Source organism: Neophocaena asiaeorientalis, unplaced genomic scaffold, assembly GCF_003031525.2.
Source record: "Neophocaena asiaeorientalis asiaeorientalis breed wild unplaced genomic scaffold, Neophocaena_asiaeorientalis_V1.1 scaffold381, whole genome shotgun sequence".
Taxonomy (NCBI): Eukaryota; Metazoa; Chordata; class Mammalia; order Artiodactyla; family Phocoenidae; genus Neophocaena; species Neophocaena asiaeorientalis.
In genome coordinates this window covers 2,554,076-2,575,833 of record NW_020172812.1, presented here as the reverse complement: position 1 = coordinate 2,575,833, position 21,758 = coordinate 2,554,076, and the positions used below count along the sequence as shown (strand labels likewise).

The window sequence follows — 21,758 nt, the reverse complement described above, 5'->3', positions numbered from 1 at the left end:
CCTCATTTCCAGGTTTTCTTATTGGTTTTTATTAGCTAGTATTTCCTAATAGACAAGCTAAAAAAATTACTGAAGAAAACCTAAATTTGAGTAAAACATATCCATTAGCTGTGTGTGTGTGTGTGTGTGTGTGTGTGTGAGAGAGAGAGAGAGAAAGAATTTATGTTGGTACTGGAAGATCAGTGGTTCCAGTTGCATGGTTTCTCTATTCCAAAGGGCCTAAAGGCAAAAGTTAGGTAAAGCCATAAAAGGAAAGCTTTTGCTTCCCAATTTTTTATTAGCAGCAGTAAACTCTTAGAACTGTGTGCTTACTGTAGGGACTGAAAAGTAGGGGTCAGCTTTTATCTCTTCCATGGCCTAAGAAGAATAGAGATCCCATCAGAGGCTCCCGGGGATAGCAGTGGAATTACAGGAAGCAGAATGCTCTAGCTGGTGGAAGAGAAGAAAATGGGTGACCAGTCTTCCCAGGACTACTTGGGGAAGAATTTTCCCAGAGAGTTATATCAGTGTATGGTGCAAGCCCTCCTGCAGCTCTTAATACCCGAATCCCTGGAAGCATATTCCTGTCCATCAGGGCCCACCTGTTTCTTGCCTGAGAGGCCTGTCTTCACCCTCTGCCTTAGATCATGGGAGCCATTATCAGTGACTTCGTGCTGGGGGAGACAAATGGGAGGAAGGGGTGGGTAGCTATTTTATCAGTTGGCCTCAGTTGGAAGTCTGAATTAGTTTAGCCAAAAAAAAGTGTGTTCTAATAGTGTGATTAGGTGATTAGCTACAGTGATTAATTAGTTAATTAAGAATGATTAGCTATTTCACTACTTTTTTTTTTTTAAGCAAAGCTTTCCTTTTTTAAAAAAAATTATTTTTGGCTGTGTTGGCTCTTCATTGTTACATGCCGGCTTTCTCTAGTTGCGGCGAGCAGGGGCTACTCTTTGTTGCGGTGCATGGGCTTCTCATTGCGGTGGCTTCTCTTGTGGCGGAGCACAGGCTCTAGGCAATGGGCTTCAGTAGTTGTGGCACGTGGGCTCAGTAGTTGTGGCTCACGGGCTGTAGAGCGCAGGCTCAGTAGTTGTGGCACACAGGCTTAGTTGCTCTGCGGCATGTGGGATCTTCCCGGACTAGGGATCAAACCTGTGTCCCCTGCATTGGCAGGCGGATTCTTAACCACTGCGCCACTAGGGAAGTCCGCTGTATCACTATTAATATGTTATTTCAGGTACTTTTATTTGGGGGAGGGGATGGTGAGGAGAACATAAGTGATTTGGAGTTGGAAACTGTCTGCTTTGTTAAATTGACAAAATTTTGATCTCCATGCTGCCCCATTGTGAGATAGGTTTCTCATAAAATTGGAAAAATAGCTGAAATAAATGAATATCAGTTTTCTGGTGTAGTGAATATCTGATGCTCTCTTGGACCACCTATATTAAAAAGGAGAAAAATAACATTCTGTGGTTTTGTGCTTCTCATCAATACGGTCTTTTACAACCGTGTTATTATAGGCGACTGATTAAACACAATTTAATCAAAGTTTACCGGACAATTCCAAGGAGGCTGTGAATGCTTTATTTTAGACCAGGCTACATAGTAACTGCTAATTTATCCAGATCCCAAACAGTGATAAAGCTCAGCAAGGTGGGAGTTTCCAAAGCCCTGGAGCATATGTTGATGTCTTTTGAATCATGGAGAAGTTCAGTTATAGTTTGTGTTACGTGAATTTTATTTTCTTCTTTGAAAATTGCTATGTATATCCTATGTGGAAATGCCCAACCAAACATTGAAAGTGGCGGGGAAATTATTTTCACAAAGTATGTGAATCGGACCCACCCTGGTGGGGTGGGGGGTTGAAGATTGGCTCAGCAACTGAAGGGTTACAAGAGGAGGTACCCTAGAAACTGGGGAACTCTGTGGAGGGGAAAAAAGTTCATCCGGATATACTGCTAAGTGAAAAAACATCAAGTTAACGAACAATATATTATGACCCTCTGCATATTAAAACAAATCTATATGTGGTTGTCAATGTGTAGAAAAGGGTCTAGAAGAATGGGGATTACTTCTGAGGCATATCGAAGGGAAACTTACTTTTCATCCTTCAGTCTTTGGTTTTGTTTGAATTTCTTTTTAATTTTATCTATTTATTTATTTTATATACCAGGTTCTTATCAGTTATCTATTTTATACATAGTAGTGTATATATGTCAATCCCAATCTCCCATTTCCCCCCGCTCGCTTTCCCCCCTTGGTGTCCATATGTTTGTTCTCTACATCTGTGTCTCTATTTCTGCCTTGCAAACCGGTTCATCTGTACCATTTTTCTAGATTCCACAGTTTTGTTTGAATTTCTATAGGGAACACGTATTACTTTTGTGAATGTTAGAGATAAAAAAATTAAAATAAATTAATTAAAAATTTAAAAAATTAAAAAAAAGATTGTAAGAAACTAAATAAGAGAAATCATTTTGCCCTGTTGAGGCTGACAGTAAGTGGAAGGTGCTATTATACATCTAGAGTGTGGTGTGGGGCAGCCCTCAATTCCATATTGCCTAGAGTTTCCGGGGGCCAAGACAGCCGGACAGGTAGACTCCAAGAGAGACTGATTCAGTGACTTGGGCAGGTGGAGTTTGCATGTGGTGGTTTTACTGATGTGATTACAGTTGATCCTTGTACAGCATGGGTTTGAACTGCACGGGTCACTTATACTCAGGTATTTTTTAAGAGTAAATACTACAGTACTACACAGTTCAAGTTGGTTGAATCCACGGTTGCAGAGGAACCTCGGATACAGAGGGCTGACTATAAGTTATATGTGGATTAACTCCTGTGCTGTTCAAGGGTCAACTGTTGTATATAATACTTGGAGCAATAGTTTTGTTTTTGTTTTTTGGTCGCACTGTGTGGCTTGTAGAATCTTACTTCCTCCACCAGGGTTTGGACCCGGGCCCTCGGCAGTGAAAGTGCAGAGTCCTGACCCCTGGATTGCCAGGGAATTCCCGATAGCCTTTCAAATTAAAGAAACCTCAAAAGATTGGCTAATCCATGCTGATAGCAGTGCCTTTGGTGCACACAGGTATACAAATCTCTGTGTGCTGAAGGGGTCTCAGAGGACATAACCATTCTCAGTTTATAGGGTTTTGCAGGGAAAACTATAAGAGACGCATAAGGATTTTTGTTTCTTTAGTCACTTGGAAAGAATAATACCTTCATTTTGTCCTTATTCTTTGAGGATCTTAAAGAAGAATACCACATTAAATGCTGAAATCTGCATATTTGCAAACCAGTGAAGATGTTAGAGGTGCCAGCATTTGAATGTCTCATTAGCGAGGTGAGAGGAAAGGCAAAACTCATCTTTTGGACATACAGGCATACCTCCTTTTATTGCACTTCTCTTTGTTGCATTCGCAGATACTGCATTTTTTATGAATTGCGGGGTTTTGGTAACCCTGTGTTGACCAAGTCTATCGACGCCATTTTTCCAATAGCACTTGCTCACTTTGTGTCTGTGTCACATTTTGGTAATTCTCACAATATATTTGTTCTGGTGATCTGTGATCAGTGATCTTTGATGTTACTGTTGTAATTGTTTTGGGGTGCCACGAATCACACCCCGACGAGACTGCAAACTTAATTGGTAAATGTTGTATGTGTTCTGACTGCTCCACTGACTGGCCTTTCCCCGTCCCTCTCCCTCTCCTTGGGCTCCTTATTCCCTGAGACACAGCAATATTGAAATTAGCCCCTCAATGGCCTCTAAGTGTTCAGGTGAAAGGAAGCGTCATAGGTCTCTCACTTTAAATCAAAAACTAAGAATGTTTAAGCTCAGGGAGGAAGGCATGTTGAAAGCTGAAATAGGCCAAAAGCTGCGCCTCTTTCACCAAACAGTTAGCCAAGTTGTGAACGCAAAGGAAAAGTCCTCGAAGGAAGTTAAAAGTTCTCCAGTGAACACACGAATGTCTCCATAACATAAAAGTACAAGATGAAGCAGCTAGTGCTGATGTAGAATCTACAGCAAGTTATCCAGAAGATCTAGCTGAGATAATCCATGAAGGAGGGTACACTAAACAACAGATTTTCAGTGTAGATGAAGTAGCATTCTATTGGAAAAAGATGCCACGTAGGACTTTCATAGCTAGAAAGGAGAAGGCAATGCCTGGCTTCAGAGGACAAGCTGACTTTCTTGTTAGGGGCTAATACAGCTGGTGACTCTAATTTTAAGCCAGTGCTCATTGACCATTCTGAAAATCCTAGTGCCTTTAAGAATTCTGCTAAATCTATTCTGGCTGTGCTTTATAAATGGGACAATAAAGCCTGGATAACAGCACATCTGTTTACAACATATTTTACTGAGTATTTTAAGCCCACTGTTGAGACCTACTGCTCAGGAAAAAAATGCCTTTCAAAATACTACTGCTCATTGACAATTCACCTGGTCACCCAAGAGCTCTGATAGAGATGTACCCATGAGGTTAACATTATTTTCATGCCTGCTAGCACAACATCCATTTTGCAGCCCATGGATTAAGGAGTAATTCCAACTTTCAAGTCTTATTATTTAAGAAATACATTTCTTAAGGCTATAGCTGCCATAGCTAATGATTCCTCTGATGGATCTGGACAAAGTAAATTGAAAACCTTCTGGAAAGGATTCACCATTCTAAATGCCATTAAGAACGTTAGTGATTCATGGAAGGAGGTCAGAATTTCAACATGAACAGGAGTTTGAAAGAAGTTGATTCCAACCCTCATGGATGACCTTGAGGGGTTCCGGACTTAAGTGGAGGAAGTAATTGCAGTTGTGGTGGAAATAGCAAGAGAACTAGAATTAGAAATGGAGCCTGAAGACGTGACTGAATTGCTGCAATCTTATGAGAGAACGTTAATGGATAAGGAGTTGCTTCTTATGGATGAGCAAAGAAAGTGGTTAGCATTTTTTAGCAATAAAGTATTTTTTATTTAAGGTATGTACATTGTCTTTTTAGACATAATGCTGTTGCATGGCTACAGTATAGTATAAACGTAACTTTTATGTGCACTGAGAAACTAAAAAAGTCACGTGACTTGCTTTATTGCAACATTTGCTTCATTGTGGTGTTTTGGAACCAAACTTGCAATATCTCTGAGGTCTGCCTGTACTTTTAAACGATACAAAAATGACTAAAGGAAAAGCATGATCATTTTTTTAAATCAGAAAACGTTTTAATTGCCTTTTTTATTGTGTGCCTTATTTAATTCCCATAATAGAGCCATAAATATCGTGGATTATGGATAGCTGCTTACATAAATAATGTATCCTCTCTCTTTCCCTTCTATCAAGATTGAAAAGGCCAAACCCATCAAATGTGGAACATTCGGTGCCACATCTTTACAGCAGAGATACTTAGCTACTGGAGATTTTGCTGGCAACCTTCATATATGGTATGATTATTGCATCCGTGTTAAGACATGAGATAAGCAATTTTTTTGATAGTTGTGTTACTCTTCCTCTGAAAGAATTCTAACTTTGAAATGTTTTTTGTTAAATTTTAACTATTTATAAGAATATGACAGTTACCTCATATATATTTTTAGATTTCATGTTCAATATCCATTTTAAAATACGAACATATTTTTCTTTAGCTATTTCAAATAATGTTTTTAATATTTATTTCCACGCATGCTGTTTGGTGCTAGCATTTAATATCCATATTTGTAAATAAAGGGCTCTTCCCCACCACCATGAAGGATACAGTATGTAAAAATGCTCGTGTATAACACTAAAAAATTAGATATCATTTACATTTTTAAAAGATACTTGGCATTACAGAATGAAACACTGTATTTTTGTATGTTTTAATTTTTTAACATAGAACTCTCAATTCATTAAAACTTTTTCTTTTAATGCTTTAGCTGGGTACAAGTTTTTAGGAACACATCTGTTGAGTAAATCAAGATAAACCTGTTTCGAATGAGCAAAATCACAAGTGTGCCAAATGCTTTTATAATATTCTTTTTTTAATAAATGTATTTATTTTTGGCTGCATTGGGTGTTTGTTGCTGTGCGCAGGCTTTCTCTAGTTGAGGCAGACGGGGGTCTGGCTGCTCTTCGTTGCGGTGCACGGGCTTCTCATTAAGTTGGCTTCTCATCGCGGTGGCTTCTCTTGTTGCGGAGCGCTGGCTCTAGGTGCGCAGGCTCAGTAGTTGCGGCACTCGGGCTTAGTTGCTCAGCGGCATGTGGGATCTTCCCAGACCAGGGCTCGAACCCGTGTCCCCTGCATTGGCAGGTGGATTCTCAACCACTGCGCAACCAGGGAAATCCCCCAAGTGCTTTTAATTTTCATGTTTTACCTAGAGTTATTTCCTCATATTTAAATTAGAGTTGAATGAATTGAAATTCCTCTGTAATTACTTTTCAACAATATCTCTTAATCATGTAAAGTATACAGTAATGTTCTAGAGGAACTGTCTTCCCTACATTATGTTTTCTATTGTGACCTTTCTTGATTCTAACTTAGAATTTGCTATTTGTAATTAAATTACATCGATAGATTTATCTGTCTTAGAGTCATAATATAACATAGAATGAAGCTATTTTAATTCCCCTTGCTTTAACTACTTAATAATTAAGTTAGCATTTATTAGAATGTGTTAGTTTTTACCTGCTGTGTCATAAACTTTCAAAGAACTTGGGAGAGAGACCAGTCTGAGTATTATTTTTTAAAATAAATATATTTCAACACAAGAATATGCAACAAATATAACGGTTGACTATCTCCCTAATAGAGCTTCCTAGTGTAGTGCACGTATTACTGCTTTATTTTCATTGGTGAGTCATAATTTCATGTTAAAAGAAGTGATGTTCAAAGTCTGTGGAAACAGTAAAACAGTTCTTTTAAATAGAACCTCAGTCCTGTTTAGTCTCTTGATGCTTTCACAATTATGCCACAAAGATAAACATCATCTCTAAACTAGGTTGAACTTCTCAAATTTTGATTTGCAAGATTTTACTGATAAATCTGGGCGCAGTAATAAATTGGGATTACGTGTCATGAAGAGCTACGTTCATTAAAAAAGAAGAAATATAAGTTGTTAAAAACTGACTTGTTAAAAAGAAATGTGGAAGGAGGCTCCAGTAGAAAAGCAGAAGAGGGGGGCAAGGGCTGTGAGGCAAGAGAAGGGTGTATTAGCATAACCTACTTCAGCCACTCACCCAGCCCTGTAGTGTAGTCTTCAGACACACATAGGAGTGGGTACTTTCCTGCATTCCCTTCACTTAACTAACCTAGAATTAGACAGACTTCATCCAGTTTGACTATAATATTTATTGTGACCAGCATGATGATAAACTGAAAAACATAACTAGTTGAAAGTCAGTGTGGAACTCAGTGAGAAAATAATATATTATTAAGGAAGAAAGGTATACAAAGTAGACACTGCTCATATTTTAATCTCTCAAAAGATCCCAAGATCAAACTACCAAGACTACTTTGGAAATATTCTAAATCACTTTGCATTTACTCTGTATTTAAAGCAGTGATTATCAGACCTCAGTGAACCAGAAAGTCAGCAGATTTGGGGCCCCATCCCAGATATACTTATTCATTATGTCTGGGGAGGAGCCCGTGAATCTGCATTTATTAACAAGCATACGTGGTAATTCATGTGCAGAGGTCCTAGATCGATCATCTTTGAGGACCACTGAGGAAAGTGGGCTCAGGATTTAGAATTCCAAGTTGAATGATGACAACTCTCATTGAGGCCTTGAAAGAAGCTAAAGTGGAGAGGAAAATTTGGAAGTAAGTGTGTAAATTACCTTAACTGCAAAACCCTTATTTTTAAACAAAAATCTCAATATGGCATGCATTCTTAAATTTGAGTAGTATACTAAACATTTGGGGCATGTGTAAGTAAGAAGCTGTGTTCTGTTGTTTAGGAATTTGGAAGCTCCAGAGATCCCAGTATATTCTGTACAGGGCCATAAAGAAATTATAAATACTATAGATGGTGTAGGTGGACTTGGAATCGGGGAAGGGGCACCTGAAATTGTGACCGGCAGCCGAGACGGTAAGTCAGAATATTCTGTGTATTTTACTTTTTTTATTTTTAGGTAAGTCTCTGTGCAACGGTATATTCTATGTGGAAATCTCCCTCAATCCTTGATCCCCTAAACCTAACATTCTACTTTTTTGATAGGCAGGTTTGATTGCATATCCCTCAGTTGTTTCAGACTTCGGGGGTATTTCAAGTTAGAGGCATAGCACTTACTATTTTAGTTCTGAGCTAGTTCAACTATTAACAACCATAGTTTCCTCTGAACCTTGAGGATTGAAAATGTCTCTACAGGTTTTTGAGGCAGCTGATGATACACTGTGGGTGGCAGCTTTTTTCTTTCTTTGCAAAGCAGAATTAGTACTTGTGAAAATGGTCATATTGACAGCTGCTTGAACACTGCAGTTCTGTGGTCTTTCCGCTGAGCATTGTAGAAAGCTCCAAGAGCTCCAACTCTGCTTTTCCCCCCTGCAGTGACAAACAAGGGAAGGTCTTTCGGTGTCCTGAGCTGTTCTGAATGTAACAGAGTCAGAATTTTTGTTGCTTCACAAGGGGTATGTAAGTGATTTGGTACCTTAGTTGGTTCAGCTAGTTTTTTAGTGGCTGCTCAAGACCATGAGGAAATTGTTTCCAAAGAAAAGTGGAATTTACTTTTCTAATAGTTTCTCAAGAGCAGCTGTGTTTTAGAAATCAGGTATTTTTTTTCCAATCATAGAAACAGTGTGGAATATAGAAGGAAAAATAACAGTCTGCTACACCAACATAACTATTAGATTTGTTTTCCTTTCCAGTCATAGATACAATTTTACATGTATTATCAGTGTAAATACGATTTTGTATCTTATTTATTTAATGTTTTGTCCTTATGTAAATATTGCTGTTTCCATGTGGTTTTCATAATTATCATTTTAATGACTTCATAATATTCCATCCTGTGGATGTGTCACAGTGTCCTTAGCCATGCCCCTGTTAATGAGCATTCGATTTGCTTTAAGTTTTTGTTTATTTTGGGAGAGTGACTTTAAAATAATGAAGAAATGAGTATCATGTATATAGCTCTTTTGGAATAATCATACTTTATGATTTAAAAAAATTGTCAAACTTTCCAAAGTACCTGTTTACCTTATCAGCTACAGTAGATGAGGTAGATTTCCAGTCTACCCTACCAGCATTGATTTCCTTTCTTCCCCCCTAATTTTAGAGATAAAATGGTATTCCATTCCGACTTGTGTTAACTTCTTTCTATATTTGTTTATTAGTTAATTTTGCTTTGTGAATTGTCTGTGTGTGTTCTTTTCTCATTTAACTGTTACAGACTTAATATAAATGTTATCAATTTGTATGAACCCTGTAGAATGATGTAACTCGTCACATTTGTAGGAAATTTATTTCTCCTTGAAGCAGCCTTTTTAATGACCAACTTTATTTTATCCCTGATGATAAGTCTAGTGGAATATCTTCCCTTTTCCTGGATTTATTATCCTTTTTTAATAACTTTTTTACCCTTTTCCTGTTCTCACTTAGGCCTTTTAGCCACTTTATTATGTCTTTGTGTTTCTCAAAGTTAGTGACACTAGCTAGTTAGTTATCCTGTAATTTGCATTAAAATGAGGGAGTTGAAATTAAATTGAGAAGAATTATTTGTTACTTTTATTAACTCCTCCTTTCTTCTTTATTGCCACAGGGAAATTAAACTTAATTGTGTATGAAATGGTATTCTAAAACTCCAAATAGGAAATCATAGACGTAGAAATTACTTTATTCATCTGCATAAGAAAAATGGCAATGATTATATGAGTAGTAAGGAAAAAGCATTAAAATGACGCTGGCTTTATTCTAAAGAAATACTACATTTGTTTTAGTCTTAAACCAAGAAAATAAGACATGATTTGAATTACATAACATTTGTGTTTGCCTTGTCAATCATATCTTGTTGATGATGACTTAGGAACAGTTGTTGGCTTTTGTGTGTATCTATTAATCGGAAACCAAATCAGGCAGTAACATGTGGGTTATATCTCTGATATTAAGTGCAACTTGCCCAATTGGAAGTCAGAAAAATGTGAATATTTTTCAGGTACTATAACATGTATAATATCTTCATGTACATAGGAAGCCATATGAAGAGAATGCAGAAAGAAATGTCATCAATTCACTATTGAATTTTGCCAACTCACTTTTTTTAATGTCAGGAACCGTGAAGGTGTGGGACCCAAGGCAAAAAGATGATCCTGTTGCTAATATGGAACCTGTACAAGGAGAAAACAAGAGAGACTGTTGGACGGTGGCATTTGGTAAATTACTGAAGTACCCTTGCATTTGAAGTATGAGATGGTAAAAAGGACAGTGCTTCAAGAAAGTCCTAATAGTCTCTTTATAGTCTGTTTTGTGGATTATCTGACAGTTTATTGAGGCAAATAGACATGGTGTTTAATGGCAGCCTCTGGGGCCCAGGTTTGAATCCTCACTGTGCTATTGGTTGTGTGTCCTGGGGCAGGTTATCAAGCTTCTCTGTTTTTTGCTTGCTTCATTTATAAAATGGAAGTAACAAATAATAGTGTTGCTGTGAGGATTCAGTTAGTACATGTAAAGTGCTTAGATATTAAGTGCTCAAAAATATTTGCTATTATTACGTACTTCCGTTTAACTTGATAATATTGACCTAGTTTAGAACCAAGTGCCATTAGTGAAACTAAGTAGAGCCTCAGATGCGAATGGTAACCTAACAAATCCTACATTTTACTACGTACAGAGTATGTTTATTTTCTAGAAAATAGTTATGCCATTACAGAATTATTTCTTATAAAGTTGTTAACCATGTGCCTCTAGTAATATACTTAAAATGAGTATTGATCTTGTAGGACTAATTGATGTTTGCCCTTGTATCTCTTACTGAGCACCAAAATTACAATCATTTTTGCTACTAAAGGATGTGGGCCGGGACTTCCCTGGTGGTCCCGTGGTTAAGACTCTGCCCTCCCAGTGCACGGGGCACAGGTTTGATCCCCTGGTCCAGGAACTAAGATCCCACATGCCACACAGTGCAGCCAAAGAGTTAAAAAAAAAGGAAGAAAGGATATGGGCCATATTTCATTTTAAACCTTTATTTTCTTATATAAGCCAGTGTAGTTAACAGACGTAAAAGTGAGATTAAATGCTATATGTGAACTGTTTAGCTTTTTATGTTATTTTTAAATTGAATTGTTATTTAATCAGAGGAAAGTTTTAGATTTCCGATTTTAAAAATAAATTACCACTGAAATTGAGAGATTTCATTGTGTGTGTATATTATAATTACTCTGCGTGTATATATATTACAAGCAATAATATAAACTGAAGACATGCACACTTGTGCAGAAATTTCAGAGTTAGTGTTTAGAATCATCATATAAAAATATATGTAATAATTAAAAAGTAATTAACTTTGGGTCCACTAAAGGCTTTTTATCATTGATCTAAGGGACATAAGTGCCATTTTAAATGTAGGACATTAAATTTAAAGAAAGAACATTTATCCATTGATTTGACCATTTTTTGTTTGTTTGTTTTTGTAAATGCCAAGTATGTGCATAGCTGTGGTCATACAAAGGTGAGACAGACTCATTCTTGCCTCAGAAAGCTTTTGTAATTTTAATAAAGAGGGCATGCTGTCTACATTAATTATAGTATGAGGTAGGAGTGATAAAAGGTCCCAGAAGCATGGATAAATGCAGAAGGAATCCCAAGGGAGTGATAACTGGAGAGGAAGAACATACTAACCTCAGACCAAGGATATGTAGCATTTGAACCACTGGAATTGGGAGGGGATTGCAAGCATTGGGAGGAAAGTACAGAGAAGGAATGGTGGTAGGAATAGCCTTAAAGATGGCACAGGGCCATGGCCAGAGGTGTTTCGATGGTCTGGAGGTAGTGGTAAACCTTTGGAGGCTTTTGCAAGGATGAGATATGATCAGAGCTTTAGGAAAACTGAAGTGGTGTCATGTAGGGGAGAGAGGTGAGTGGCAGAGGGAGTATGAGTTCCGAAGCTCTTTGCAATATTCCAGGAAACACGTAGGTTAGATGCAATAAGAAGGGAGCAGAGCGGGTCGATTCAGAAGATAATATTGTGGCAAAAGAAATAAAATTTGGCAGGTTTTTTGAGATGAGGAACAAGGGAAAGGATTATTTCCAAGGTGACTGAATTTTGAGGCTGAATGTAGGGTAAATGATGTTATTAATTGAAGAAGTGCCACAGAGGATATGATGGTTTGTAAAGGAAGATGGTGAGGTCAGTTTTAGACATCATGAGTTTCAGATGCTGTCGTGTCATCTCGGTGGAGCCTACAGTGGAAATGCAGGGCTGGAGTCTATAAGAAAAAGGGAGTTGCAAGCAGCAGAGAACAAAGGCATTGGGTTAAGATGCCCACAGAGCCTGGCACAGTTAACAGGGGCTTCCCTCTCACCTAACACATTTTCCTCAGCAAGAGGTACTCTGGAAAAAAAAAATCCCTGGATCCGAGCAGGATGTGTTTCACTGCAGATTATAGATTTACTTTGGGCGCAATCATCCATACAACTAAAAATACATCACAGTGCACCACAGCTTATCTGAGGTTTCCTTGCAAAGACGAGATAACACCAGAACAACATTTTGCAAAATATAAATAAGTTTAAAGTAGTTTCTATTGGCATTCAAATATAGTTACTGCCAAAGAAAGCAATGGAAGCCTAGCTGTATTTATTCTACCAAATCCTACTACCATTTGAACTGTTAGTCTTTGCAAATAGAGAATAGAGAGAATTTGAAATCCAGTAAACACTTTCATATATCCCTTGAGTATACAATCTCAATGAATGAGCTTTTTCTTGTAAACAATATTAGATACCAAATTAATAATCTTGATGTCCTGTCAGGGTTAATAAAATGAGATTCTACCTAATGTGATTTCTTCACCTGATTTGATACAAGTCATCTGTGTAGTTTCGTAAGCTTTTTTTTAGCAGTCTTCATATGAGCATTTATGAAGGTCTGAAATGTCGTGTTTTGATTTCCAGGCAGTGCTTACAATCAAGAGGAACGTGTAGTGTGTGCTGGCTATGACAACGGAGATATCAAGCTGTTTGATCTCAGAAATATGTCTTTACGGTGGGAGGCAAATATAAAAAATGGGGTAACGTACATTTGGATTCTTTCCAGATTCTCTGAATGTGTTTTTACCCACCCTGAACTACTACAAAAGGAAAGCTCCTCTAATAACTCATTTCAGTAAAACCCCTCTGTGCATGTATGGTTTTAACCTTTTGGGGCTTAACCTTGGAGGGTCTGATAAAAATCAGGGATGCTCTCATCAGAAAGTGAACACACACCCAGATGTGGTGTGATGTACCAGGTGAGTCACTACGCCCGTGGCCCATCTGTGGACTCCTGTGGGCCATGCAGTGTGGTATTAAAATGACCTAGTAAGAGGCCTTCTTCTGCTAATGTCAGGCAGCTTGAACTTGTAATAGCCTCCCAAGTACTTTCAGGTTTTTGGTTCCCAGGTTGTACATCTTTAGTGAAGAATGGTTCCCTCCTGTTTTCTCTAGTCAGCCTTGACTTAACTTTATAAAATAATTACATAATAACAGTGAAAAGCTAAATTATGGCTTTCCAAATGTACCCACGAGAACAGGGTACCCTAGCTGATTTTGTGGATCTTATTAACCAAGAAGAAATTTTTATAGTTACAAGTATTTGATATATGGATTCAAAGATAAAGTGATTATTTAAAATGCTTTCACATGAGCTGATAATGTTAAAGTTGTTTTACTTAGTTTGAAAGAACCTCTTGAATAATAGTCGTTGTTAAATGAATGATCACTAATAAATATTCTCTATTTTCAGGTATGTAGCTTGGAGTTTGACAGAAAAGACATAAGTATGAATAAGTTAGTAGCTACGTCTCTGGAAGGAAAGTTTCATGTTTTTGACATGAGAACACAGCATCCAACCAAAGGTTTTGCTTCTGTTTCAGAAAAGGTAAATATGAGGGAAATGTCTTTCTATGAAGAGGAATATTCGCTATAGCTTGTTTTAGACTGATAAATAGAATGAGTCACCAAGTTCCTTCCAGGTTTTTATATGAAGGGAGCTATTTTTAATATATTGTAGGATCTTGACAAGTTTTTCTGTGCAAAGAGTACTTTTCTAAAGTTTGTCAATTTTAGACTTTTTTTTTTTAATTGAAGTGTAGTTGATTTACAGTGTTGTGCCACTCTCTGCTAGACTTCTTGATTATAATAAAGGCCTCAGTTGGTAATGACTCTTATTTTGTAGTTTAGGAGCAATCGTAAGAAAACTAGCTGGTTTAGGAATTTGGTCAACAAAACCTAGCCTGGTGTTTCCTAATAAATATATATTTGTATTAATACCTCATTATATACTTTTAGGTATATGCCAATATATATTCAATACTAATTATATACTTTGCAAAGTATATCAACATATATACATTATGTCATTTCATCACATTTTATTTTTATATTCCAGTTTGATATATTAAATGAGATTATTTAAAGTGCTAATCACTGTGATTGGTACATAGTAGCAATGTAAATATAAATTTATTTATTCATACATACATATATGCATACTTTGCCTTGTTCCAAATAGTATTTTAGGTAGCTTAGAGGGAAACATTTGGTATTACAACATCAGAAAAATTGATGAAGAAAGCTGCACAAATGGAAAACACTGGTTTTAAAAAACTGAAGTTGATGTCTGGAGTAAGGGGATTGCATAAAATTCATGCTGAAACATCCTGTCATTTGCAAGAGATGTGTTGGAAATGTCACTCTGAGCTTTCTTGAATATAAAAATAAAGAAAAATCAGTTATAGATTTGTAGTTTCCATAAGATTAAAATATGTAAGTTGCTCAGGAAATAAAAATTCACTCCCTTGCTCCCTTTCCCTATGTCATGGAGTCAGTAGTACTTCCCAAACCTTCCTATTTTGTCTTATTTCATTATTAAAATAATTATTATTGCATGTAAATTGCTGTTACTGCCTGATGAACTATATTCTTAAGGTAACTAACTATACACTATAATATTGTTTGCCTTTGTCATTTCAGAAGTATCTATCCACAACATAAAGCACTTACTAAATTGTTCCAAATACAAGTGCAACACATTTCTCATTAACGGGAAATTATAGTGTGTCTCCAAAATTTTTTTGTTACGTTGAGTTAATCCAGTAATTGCTAAATCTGTCAATTACATGACGGTGTATTTTAACAAGTCATTTCCCCTCTTTTTGCTTTTTATCAACTTCCAGGAGAAAAAGAGAAGTTTAAGCTACAAAACAAATTAAGGTTTAACAGCTTGAACCTAATCACTTGAGGACTCTCACACACTTAAAGTGTGCATTTTGAGATATGTGTTTTTCTCTGCTAATGGTAATTCTCTTAAAAGACTATTAAAATCAAATGTCAAGACTGATCATCAACTAAAATGCAAAGTGTCTTATGTGTGGCTTAGCTCAAGTTGGCTGGTCTCGTTGCTTCTATAAAGCAGAAGTCTTTCCTTCCTACCTCCCTCCCTCCCTCTCTCTCCCTCTCCCTGTCTTGTTAAATTCTCCACAGTGAATGTAGCATTATTAGGATTGATTTACAAGCTGTTAACCTTCATCCAGTTGCCATTTCTATCTTTTTGTTTAATATGACTGATAAAGGCCTGGGCTTATTATAACCATAAACACCGTCTATAAGTCCTCCTGGTACTTATTTTGAAGACTAGACAAGTCAAATAGTGTAAATTGAAGGTAAGACTCTGAGAGCTTTACATTAAAATTCATTCTGTTTATGGGAACTCTCAGTACTTTCCACTCAGTTTTGCTGTGAACATAAAACTGCTCTAAAAAAATAAAGTCTATTAAAAAGAAGTTCAATCTATCCTTTTTTTCCCTTTAGGAAGAAGTATTTCTTTGTATTTTGAGGCTTTTTTCCTCCTTAGAGTGAGCTAGAGATATTTAAATTATTTGTGTAATTTGTATGATACTATAAGGTTAAATGTTAAGACTTTTAATCTGATAATCTTTTTTTTAATCCAGCAGTACTTTGTTTTGTAAAACAGTAGAGAGGAATGGTTCTATTCCTAATTCCTGATGGGCCCCTGTAACTCTCTGTAGCCATTATAAAGAGCAGTGCCAGAAAATAGTTAACTTTTATAATAGTAACTATAATTGAAGTGATAGAAGCTGTTGAAATTGTTGTTGAAGTGATAGAGGTAAAAATCTTTTTTTTTTACAGGCTTCTCTTCTAGGACGGTCTTTTTTTCCTCTATTTTATTGAAGTGTAGTTGATTTACAATGTTGTGTTAATTTCTGCTGTACAGCAAGGTGACTCAGTTAACATATATATACATTATTTTTCACATTCTTTTCCATTATGGTTTATCACAGGATATTGAATATAGTTCCCTGTGCAACACAAGTAGGACCTTGTTGTTTACCATCCTGTATATAATAGTTTGCATCTGCTAATCCCAAACTCCCAATCCATCCCTCCCTCACCCCTCTTCTCCCTTGGCAACCACAAATCTGTCCTCTTTGTAGGATAGTCTTTCTTTATCATATAAACTTATAAACCACTTGTGTGCCTCTCATTCTGTTCAGGCTCATAAATCTACTGTGTGGCAGGTCCGACACCTACCACAGAACAGAGAGCTCTTCCTGACAGCGGGAGGCGCCGGCAGCCTGCACCTCTGGAAGTAGTAAGTCCCTACCAGTGCACAGTGCTCCTTTTTAAGTTACTTGTGGGTGTAAAGTAGAATTCGATTGAACTTTTTGTCTGTTTTTCCCCCTTCAACTTGGTTCATTTTGATATGATTTTAAATTCCATGGTATTACATAAGCATTACTCTCTAAGCCTTTTTTTACTCATATACTTATTTTATACTTTGTAAATATTAACATTCTTTTGACACACCAAATATGTATTTTAGTGACATCTTCCATATATTAGAGTAGCTCACGAACAATTCTTTTCATAGATTTGAAATCATGCTTTTTGCTAGTTTTTTTAAAAAATAGGAAAACTTTGACCAAAGTCTTTTGTGAAATATTATAATTCAGCCATTAGAGCAGTACCTCTAGAAGAAAGGAAGAGGGTTGAAATTCTTAGTTTTGGTTCCTGATAATTGACTTGCCCAAGTTCAGGTAACATCACTGTGATAGAATGGACACAGAGCATGAGGACCCTGACTGGTCTCCAGGAAAAGCCTTGTCATTGCGTTTGAGCATCAACCCTTACTAGATATTTGCCTTTTCCAGTGGGATTTTCTCTTTCCTATAGATTCTTTCTTCTTTTCCACTTAGAAAAGACCCTTTAACATTTCTTTTAAGGTAGATTTAGTATTGATGAACTCTTTCAGTTTTTACTTGTCTGAGAAGTTTTTTTATCTCTCCTTCTATTCTAAATGATAATCTTCCTGGGTAGAGTATCCTAGGTTGCAGATTTTTCCCTTGCAGAACTTTGAATATATCATGCCACTCCCTTCTGACCTGCAAAGTTTCTGCAGAAAAATTAGCTGATAGCCTTATGGGGATTCCCTTGTATATGGCTTTTTGTTTTTCTCTTGCTGCCTTTAGAATGTTTGTACACTTTCTTGAACCCGTGTCCCCTGCATTGGCAGGCAGATTCTTAACCACTGTGCCACCAGGGAAGTCCCTGTTTTCATTTTTTAAGATTTGTTTTTCTTTTTGCTCTTCTAATTGGGTGATTTTCATTATCCTATTTTCCAGATCATTTATATGTTCTTTTGTATCACTTACTGCTATTCATTCCTTCTTGTATTTTTTTTTTCACCTATTGAGTTCTTAATTTCTGTAAACCCATGTCCCCTGCATTGGCAGGTGGATTCTTAACCACTGTGCCATCAGGAAAGTCCCTGATTGGGTCTTTGTATGTTTTCTAGTTCTTTGTTAAAATTTTCACGTGTACATCTATTCCTTTCCCTAATTCAGTTAACATTTTTATTACTAGTGCTTTGAATTCTTTATCTGGTAAATTATTTGTTTCATTATTTATTTGTTCAGGGGTTTTCTCTTGCCTTTTCAGTTGAGTGCAGTTCCTCCGCCTTTTCATTATGCTTAACTTTCTCTGCCTCTGTGAATTTAGTTGAAATAGTTACTTATTTAAGTCTTAAAGGGGTGTTCTCATATGGGAAGCTCTTTGGTGAGAGAGCTGGATTTGACGTGGACACAAGTTACATCTTTGGGGTGTGCTGGCAGCTATCACCCTGGTCGGAGATGTAGCTGGAGATGGAGGGGCTAGAGCTGGAGCCACGTATGAGGTGGGATGTCCCCTCTGTTCAGTGGCCATTATTGCCCTATCAGGGTAGGGATCTGATCCCAACTTGCTGGAACAGAAGCCAGGAGGGTCGGCCCAAGCTAGCTTTATTCTCTTTAAGTGTGTTTTTTCCTCCACCGGCACCCTTGCCCTGGAGTGGGAAGGTGCTGAAGCAGGTGCGGCCCGTGCGGGCTCTCGGCTTGTGTTGGCCACGGACCAAGGTCCAAGCTGTCTCTAATGCGCTTCCTGTGTAGGCGCCCACAGTTGTTTTCCCTTGCTCTGTTCAGATGTATCCACGGGTGCAAGTCCCCTTTGTCCCTCACAGCTGAGCACTGTCCCCAGCCCCCTCTGCCCCACGCTATTGTGGAGCCACACTCAGGGCAGGAGGGGCCTGTGTAGACTCTTGGCCTGTGTCGGGAGGGGTGAGCTGTGTGGGGCAGCGGCCGCCGTCAGAGGTACAGGCCGCTTGTGGTGTGCTGCTTGAGTGAAGAGCCAGCAAGAGGCACTGCTGCCCCACCGGCCTCCGCCCTGGGGCCGCTCGCCTCTGAGTTCCAAGATCGAGTCTTTTCCCTGATCATAGCTGCCCCAGATCCTGTGCCGTGCTGTGCCGTGGAGTCAGTGGGGCTGGCGTGTTCGCTTGTCTTGGGCTGGAGCACACGCCAAGGCAATTGTGGGAAATCCAGCAGCTGCTAGGGCAGACCTTTCCGCCCTGCCTTGGGGGCAAGCCAGCATGTGGACACTCCTCACAAACAGAGCCTAGGCTTCTGACAGCCTTCCTGTTGGTCCCAGCGGCCCTCCAACCAGCCAAGGGGGCTGGTCTCCCCAACGTAGGATCTGGGGACTGGGGGCGCCAAATCTGTAGCTCTTATCAGTCACTCCCCAGGGCAGGCGTCCGCCTGTGTATTCTCCCTTTTCCTGAGTCCCCTCCCAGGGGCACAGGTCCTGACCTGATCGCTTTTCTTCCCTTTCCACTTACCTGTGTATCTCTCTTGCAGCCCTGGTTGTACAGGAGCCCTTCTGCCAGTTTCCAGTTAGTTTTCAGTGAGCTCTTAAAACTTTAATAGGTGATATGGAGGATTAGAAGAAAAATCTTTATGTTATCTTTTAAATACTAAGTAACTGCAGCCTCTGCCAAGAGACATGAAAAATGTTCTGTAACTTGTTTATCCGTCTGAATGTTTTATTCCTTTTAAAAAATTAAAAGGGGCTTCCCTGGTGGCGCAGTGGTTGAGAGTCCGCCTGCCGATGCAGGGGATGCGGGTTCGTGCCCCGGCCCGGGAAGATCCCACATGCCGCGGAGCGGCTGGGCCCGTGAGCCATGGCCGCTGGGCCTGCGCGTCCGGAGCCTGTGCTCCGCAACGGGAGAGGCCGCAGCAGTGAGAGGCCCGCGTACCGCAAAAAAAAAAAAAAAATCAAAAGAAGGTGTAGGGTCTGTGAGGAAGAAAGAATAGAGTGTTATCTGCTTATCACTACTTCTGTTTCTGTTCTGCTTCTGAGTTGCTTCATGCCTTTTAAAGTCTTGGTCTTTATTAGCACTTTTGAAATAAAGGTAGTATCATAGTTGATACCTAACAGGCTTTAAAAGACCTTCTGAGGAGGAATACCCCTGTATCCCTCCATGGGGGAGGGGTGTTCCATTTTTCCCTCTCTCAAATCTAGACCAAGTCATAGTTATGAGCTGTTAACCTTCAGCCCTTCTCATTTTATAAATTTCTATTTTTAGCTGATAGAAAATCAAATGTTCTAGGAATCACTGTTTTCTTTTTTGAGGCAGTGATGTCTAGAGCACCAAGTCAACTTATTAAAGAATGCTAGATCAACGTAGAACTTTCATAGTAAAAGAAAAGATACCTACTCATGCTGAACAGAAATGATGTTTAAACGTTTTTAGTAGATCGAATGCTTCTTTATGAGACTTTGGGGGGTTGGGATTGAGGTTGAAATATTGTCTCCTTATTTCCATACAACTCAATATTAGAAAGATGCCTTAAGTATTTATCAGTTCCAGTAGTCAAGTGAGAAATAAAAATAGTTATTGGAGTATATGTATAAGAATAAAATGACGAATGCTAAGACTTATCTCCTCTTACCACTTTGATCTTGTTTTCAGCGAATACCCAATTCAGCGGTCAAAGAAAGATTCCGAGGGTGTAGAGATGGGAGTTGCAGGTTCGGTCAGCCTTCTGCAGAATGTCACATTGTCTACCCAGCCCATTTCAAGTTTGGACTGGAGTCCAGATAAGAGGGGTCTGTGCATCTGTAGTTCATTTGACCAAATGGTAAGAGTACTGATTGTTACAAAACTCAACAAAATTTGATCTGAAGACTTTGGACTTGAAACCTTCCAATGCAATACTCAGAGAATTTAGACTACGTTCTGGGATCCTCTGATTCTCATTGAACAAAGTGGGATTTGACGATGAAAAAAGGACCCAGATGCAAACCTCTGGGCCAGCATCCCTCCGGGTGAAAGGCCACACGGTGTGTCCAGCGACCGGACTGGATGGTGGTTTGCTGTTGCATATGGGGGCACCACAGTCTCCAGCGCCAACTCTGTTCCTTTCCCCTCTATTTCTAGTAAAAAGTTGAAAGTTTTCTATATTTAATTATTTTAAATTCGTTTTGCATCCCCAAAGTTCCATATTCTATAATAATACTTGTGTTGCATTTTAGAGTTTACGATTTTGTAGCAGTGACTTCATTTGGTTTAAAATAGTTTGCCTTGGTAAGACTATTGTGAATTAACCTTCATAAATAAATACACCTTGAGACATTTCAGTGTCAGTAAATCTCTGTAAAGAACATTACTTTATAAAATACCAAAATGGCATGATCAGCCAAGATTTAGGCCATTGTTTTCGACCGTTTAACTCATAAAATGAAATACTATGATTGACAGAGACCTCTTTTTTAACTTAAAAAACAGGAGTTGAATTCCTGAGCCTTTCTGGTTGTTGACTGTGGTTATATCGTTTGAGATGTGTAAGATTGTGGGGCTTTTGTAGCCTTGTTTTTTGTCAAACTTTTTAATATATTTTGTGAATAAATATTTTGAAATCTGCAGACGTTTTGATTATTTTTTTTTTTTATAAATTTATTTATTTTATTTTTGGCTGCGTTGGGTCTTCGTTGCTACGCGCGGGCTGTCTCTAGTTGCGGAGAGCGGGGGCTACTCTTTGTTGCAGTGTGCGGGCTTCTCGTTGCCATGTCTTCTCTTGTTGCGGAGCATGGGCTCTAGAGCGCAGGCTCAGCAGTTGTGGCTCATGGGCTTAGTGGCTCAGTGGCGTGTGGGATCTTCCCAGACCAGGGCTTAAACCTGTGTCCCCTGCATTGGCAGGTGGATTCTTAACCACTGCACCACCAGGGAAGCCCTAGAAGTTTTGATTCTTTTAACAGGAGTAATAAAGCCAACACAATCCCTTCTTTTGCTT

General features: G+C 38.4%; 1 protein-coding gene across 1 annotated transcript in view; it reads left to right on the top strand.

Annotated features, from left to right (window-relative positions):
• DNAAF10 (dynein axonemal assembly factor 10) overlaps window positions 1–21,388 on the top strand; it is a 94,712-nt gene extending 73,324 nt beyond the window's left edge. The window contains 7 exon segments of the mRNA XM_024741621.1: window positions 5,309–5,409; window positions 7,904–8,034; window positions 10,212–10,313; window positions 13,054–13,169; window positions 13,883–14,017; window positions 16,653–16,750; window positions 20,438–21,388. Coding sequence (XP_024597389.1) covers window positions 5,309–5,409; window positions 7,904–8,034; window positions 10,212–10,313; window positions 13,054–13,169; window positions 13,883–14,017; window positions 16,653–16,750; window positions 20,438–20,645 — 891 coding nt within the window. The 3' untranslated portion in view covers window positions 20,646–21,388.
• The last annotated feature ends 370 nt before the right edge of the window (window positions 21,389–21,758 follow it).